Source organism: Arachis duranensis, chromosome 2 (genome assembly GCF_000817695.3).
Source record: "Arachis duranensis cultivar V14167 chromosome 2, aradu.V14167.gnm2.J7QH, whole genome shotgun sequence".
NCBI classification, from domain to species: Eukaryota; Viridiplantae; Streptophyta; class Magnoliopsida; order Fabales; family Fabaceae; genus Arachis; species Arachis duranensis.
Genome location: NC_029773.3, coordinates 7,820,158 through 7,825,500, shown reverse-complemented (window position 1 = coordinate 7,825,500; position 5,343 = coordinate 7,820,158). Strand labels below are relative to the sequence as shown.

The following is a 5,343-nucleotide window of genomic DNA, read 5'->3' as shown; positions in this document are numbered from 1 at the left end:
AAAAAAAAAAAAAAGAAGGCCCATCCTGTGGATCCCAGCCTGAATTCACCTTTCCTACTATTTTATCATTGCAACATAGTTTACTTTTCATCATAACTCATAAAGCTCACAGAAAATCCTAAAAATTAAAAAAGCGTTCCCCCAAAAAGTCATGAAAAAGGTACATTGCCTATGTTTCACTCATTCATTGGCTGGATTTTTTCTTATATGAATTAGAAAAAACTTTACTTTCCAAAAGAAAAAATGTTTTATTTTCTCAATTTTTTAACTTAAATTTTAAATTTTAAAATAAAATTCAACTTAAAAACAAAAACACTAGTACTATCCACAATATTAAAAAGTGGATTGTGAAAATCTTTGAAAAAATAATATAATATTTTATCTAATAGTTATCACTTACAAATAATCATGCATTTTCTCCAAACTAAAAAAACAAAAACTTTTAGAAACACGATATATCAGAATAAAATTTGAATATTATATTATTTTTTTGAAATTCACTAAATCTAGTATACAAATCATAAAGTGAGATTTGGTATATAAACTTTAAGTAAAAAAATGAATTTCTTAATCATTATTGTATTCTTTAAATTATTTTAAAAGTATTAATAAAATAAAATTAAATATGTGTAATTTTTTATATTGGACTATTATTGATAATTTTTGTTAATATTATAATATTTTGATATAATATATTAATATGACACTTATTTAGAATAAGAAATAACGACTTAAATAAACAAAAAAATTATAAATCACAATTTTAAAGAGAATACAATTACTAAAAAATTGTGAATTATAATTATAATTTTTTAATTTAAAAATTTATCATTTATAAAATCATAAATTATAATTTTTTTTATTATACAAATTAACATCACAATTTATATTATATAATTCGTCAATGAGAATCGAATTCAAAATGTCTAATTAAAAATAAAAAAATTATACTATTTAAACTTTAAGTTGTTAGCACCTGATACACCATCATTATACTTATAAAATACACTAATTTAAACTTAAATTAATATATTAGTATATTACACAACTTTATGAAAAATAATTAGCGACCAATCTCTTGGAACATTTTTATCACAACGTAAGAAAGAAGAAAGAGAGCAAATGACAGTGCAAGAGTCAACCGACCCTTTTTGGCTCTATCTATTTGTAAGGCTTCAATGACTCCACATCTTGCATTTTATCTTCACTTTTTTCCCCTCTCTCTCTCTCCTCATTTCATCATTTTCCTAAACCCATTTTCTTTGTTAAACTCATTGATTCCCCCTTTTTTTTTTTTTACTTATTCTTTTCTGTTCCTTCTTCTAAGCATTCACAAAAGTCAAGCATGCAGATAACGAGATAACACGCATATATACACATACATTAGGGTTCATTCCCACATCCATTTTCTTCCTTTTTAACCCTCACTGGAATATGAAGCCACCCCTGAACTTCTTCTTGCTCCCTCTATTGAATAGCACGTAAAAATAATAATCATAATAAAAAAGTTTAAAAAAAAAAAAAAAAAAAAATTAAAAATCTCTTCTTTTTTTTCAGGCTTTGCCTTCATTCTCTTTCTTTCTCTCCAAACAACAATAATAGAAGAGAAGAAAAAGACCCCTTTTTTTTTTAAATTATTTTTATTATTAGAGTGTTATAGAGAGAGAGTTGAGACATTAGGAAAGAGCTTTATCCTTTTGTCTCCTCTATCTCTCTGTCTCCAATAATTTTTCATTTTTTCCCCTTTTTTCTTAGCTACAAAGGTTAGCTTTTGATTGTTCTCTCAAGTATATAAGCTCCATTCTGAGTGACCCAGTTCATCTTTTGAGCTCTTCTATTGTTTGGAAATTCTGGGCTACTGAGAATCATTCATCATCATCATCATCATCCAAATTGGTCAATCAGTTTCAGAATCTGCAAAGTAACTAGTTATACATGAAGATCAGGACCCATATGTGAAAAAAGCTTATTTATTAGTCCCTTTGAGGTGTGTTTTGATTAGCAAAGCAAAAGTGGCTTCTTTGATGAGTTTTGGAGGGTTTCTAGACAACAATTCCGGTGGCGGCGACGACGGTGGCGGTGGCGGCGGTGTGAGAAACATAGTAGAAATTCCATATAACAACGGTGGTGGTGGCACTACCAAGAACAACATCATCAACAACGATAATAATAGAACAACAATGCCCTCTGGTGCAATCTCACAGCCTCGCCTTTTAACAACTACTCCAACTTTGGCCAAATCAATGTTCAACTCACCTGGCCTCTCTCTAGCACTTGTGAGACAAAAATTCAAGATCTTGTTTACATATATAAATATAAATAATTTCTCTTTTTTTTTTCTTACTTCCTTCATTAACCCCCTTTTGCTTTCAGTTCACTCCTTCCCTCCAAAATTATGGTTCATACTTGTATTTTGTTTATTGGTATTGATGCTAAAACATAGAAAGTGTTTTTTTATGAATAACTTGGTTTTGTTTGTGTTTGTTGAAATGAAGCAGCAAACGAATCTTGATGGACAAGGGGATGTGAATAACAACAACATTATGGGGAGTGAGAACAACAACAATAATTATGAGGGAAGTAATGGAGGATTGAGAAGGAGCAGAGAAGAAGAACATGAAAGCAGATCTGGAAGTGATAACATGGATGGTGCCTCCGGCGATGAACAAGATGCTGCCGACAACAATAATCCCAAAAGGAAAAAACGTTATCACCGACACACTCCTCAGCAAATACAAGAGCTTGAATCGTGTGTTCTTCATTTCATTTTAATTTCTTTCCCTCTTTTTTTTTTTTATAACATTTCTAAATGATGATTCTTTATTATTATTATTATAGGTTGTTTAAGGAGTGTCCCCATCCTGACGAGAAACAAAGGCTAGAACTTAGTAAAAGGCTTTGCTTGGAAACAAGGCAGGTGAAGTTTTGGTTCCAAAATCGGAGAACCCAAATGAAGGTATAAAAACTATAAACATTTTTTTAAGGTCCTTTTCGCATGGCTTTTCTACCCATTTTTGATGATATGGACCATATAATAATAAAAATCTCTCCTTTTTTAATGGGGTACTATGAAATTATTGTACTAGACTCAATTGGAGCGCCATGAGAACACACTCCTAAGGCAAGAGAATGACAAGCTTAGAGCTGAGAACATGTCAATTAGAGATGCAATGAGGAACCCCATGTGTTCAAATTGTGGTGGTCCTGCCATAATTGGTGAGCTTTCACTTGAGGAACAACATCTCAGGATTGAGAATGCAAGACTAAAGGATGAATTAGACCGGGTTTGTGCCCTCGCCGGCAAGTTCTTGGGCCGGCCCATTTCGTCGATGGGCGGGCCCCATCCGTTGCCAAATTCAAGTTTGGAACTTGGGGTTGGCAACAATAACAATGGCTATGGTTGCAACTTGAGCATAAATGTGCCTAATAGCTTGCCTTTGGGGCCGGAATTTGGGGTGAATTTGTCTAGTCCTTTGGGTATGGTTTCCGGGCCGGCGATCACTCGGCCGCAGCCGAGCGCGGTTGTTGGCGGATTCGATAGGTCAATGGAGAGGTCAATGTTGTTGGAGCTTGGTTTGGCTGCCATGGATGAGTTGGTGAAGATGGCACAAAGTTGTGAGCCACTTTGGATAAGGAGTTTGGAAATTGGAGGAAGGGAAGTGCTTAACCATGAGGAGTATATTAGGACATTCCCTAATCCTTGCATTGCTTTAAGGACTAATTCCTTTGTCTCTGAGGCTTCTAGGGAAACTGGCCTTGTCATCATAAATAGCTTGGCTCTTGTTGAGACTTTAATGGATGCGGTAAGTTGTCTTATTTCTTATTTCTCTTCATTTTATTTTATATAATATGAAAAACCAAAACTATTTATATAAAAACATTTTTATGTGAAATGAAAATATACCAAACTATAGAATAGTTTTTAGTTATTAGTTTTATATGACATTTTTATGGTATAAAATATAATTTTTTTATTAATTATTTTTAATATTAAAAATGGAAGATGTATACAAAAATATAGGTTTAAAAAAAAGAAAGGAAGGGTATATATACATTGGTTTAATTATAAAGTATTTTATTGCTTTATTATAAATATGTTATATTGATTTAATGTTTTTTTTTTTAGAATCGATGGGCAGAGATGTTTCCTTGTATGATTGCAAGAACCTCAACCACTGAAGTGATATCCAATGGAATAAACGGTACCAGAAATGGTGCACTTCAACTAGTAAGTTATACAAAATAAATAATAATAATAATTTGTTTTTGAGATTATAATGAGTTTAATAATGAAATGAAACAGATGCATGCGGAGCTTCAAGTTCTATCGCCATTGGTACCAGTTAGAGAAGTGAATTTCCTTCGATTTTGCAAGCAACACGCAGAAGGGGTGTGGGCAGTGGTGGATGTCTCCATTGATGCTATCAGAGAAACTTCTTCTGCCGGTGCCCCAACTTTTGTTAATTGCAGAAGACTCCCTTCTGGCTGTATAGTACAAGATATGCCTAATGGTTACTCCAAGGTAAATTAATTCAATTCCAAAAAAATATTTGATAACAAAAAAAAAATTATTATTTTTGATTTTATTTAATGCTTTCTACAATAAATAAAAATTAAATAAGATAAATTTAGACTATTTGGCTGATTGTTTCTTTTTTATCTCCTTAGTATTACCGATAAATTAATGCACTTTGCATTTATATCACTACTTTAGGTGTATTGTATTATTTATCATCAATTTTTTGTACCATGATATAAACAACTAACTAAGAATAAAAATAACAAATAATTATACAAGACGTAAAAACCCATAGCATTATTATATAAATGTGTTATAATTTTTGAAGTCAAATTCTTAACAATAAAATTTAGAATAAAAAAGAAACATATATATAGAATGGAAAAATATAGGGTACCAACATATTATCTGCCAACTTATTGCCAACAATAATTAATTATTATATTTTAAACATATATATAAAGAGACACCTCTAAAAAATATATTTATAAAGACATTTCTATTAAACACTCTTATAAATAAGAGTTGGCAGAAATTGACAAAAATACTGTTGGAAACGTAGTAGAATTGAGAATGGAATTTATCAAGAGTGTTTTCCATTTTCAATTTTATTAAACATATTTTTTCTTAACCTTTTTGAGCCAAGGTCAGTAAAAATGAGTTACATTCTTCCATAGATAGTACATACAGTGTTCTGATGAACATAAAGTACTACTATTCACCTTACAGCTACTCAACCATAGGTCTATATAGCCACAGAGAGAGACTTAAAAATTTACACGCTTTCATATGTTTTTTCTGAAATTTATTATTATTTTATGAGT

General features: G+C 30.9%; 1 protein-coding gene across 1 annotated transcript in view; it reads left to right on the top strand.

Moving 5' to 3' along the window:
• Positions 1 to 1,506: 1,506 nt before the first annotated feature.
• LOC107473306 (homeobox-leucine zipper protein ANTHOCYANINLESS 2) overlaps positions 1,507 to 5,343 on the top strand; it is a gene marked incomplete in the record, with an annotated part of 8,332 nt that continues 4,495 nt past the window's right edge. Inside the window, 6 exon segments of the mRNA XM_052257726.1 lie at positions 1,507 to 2,276; positions 2,499 to 2,749; positions 2,839 to 2,956; positions 3,087 to 3,803; positions 4,127 to 4,228; positions 4,304 to 4,522. Coding sequence (XP_052113686.1) covers positions 2,025 to 2,276; positions 2,499 to 2,749; positions 2,839 to 2,956; positions 3,087 to 3,803; positions 4,127 to 4,228; positions 4,304 to 4,522 — 1,659 coding nt within the window.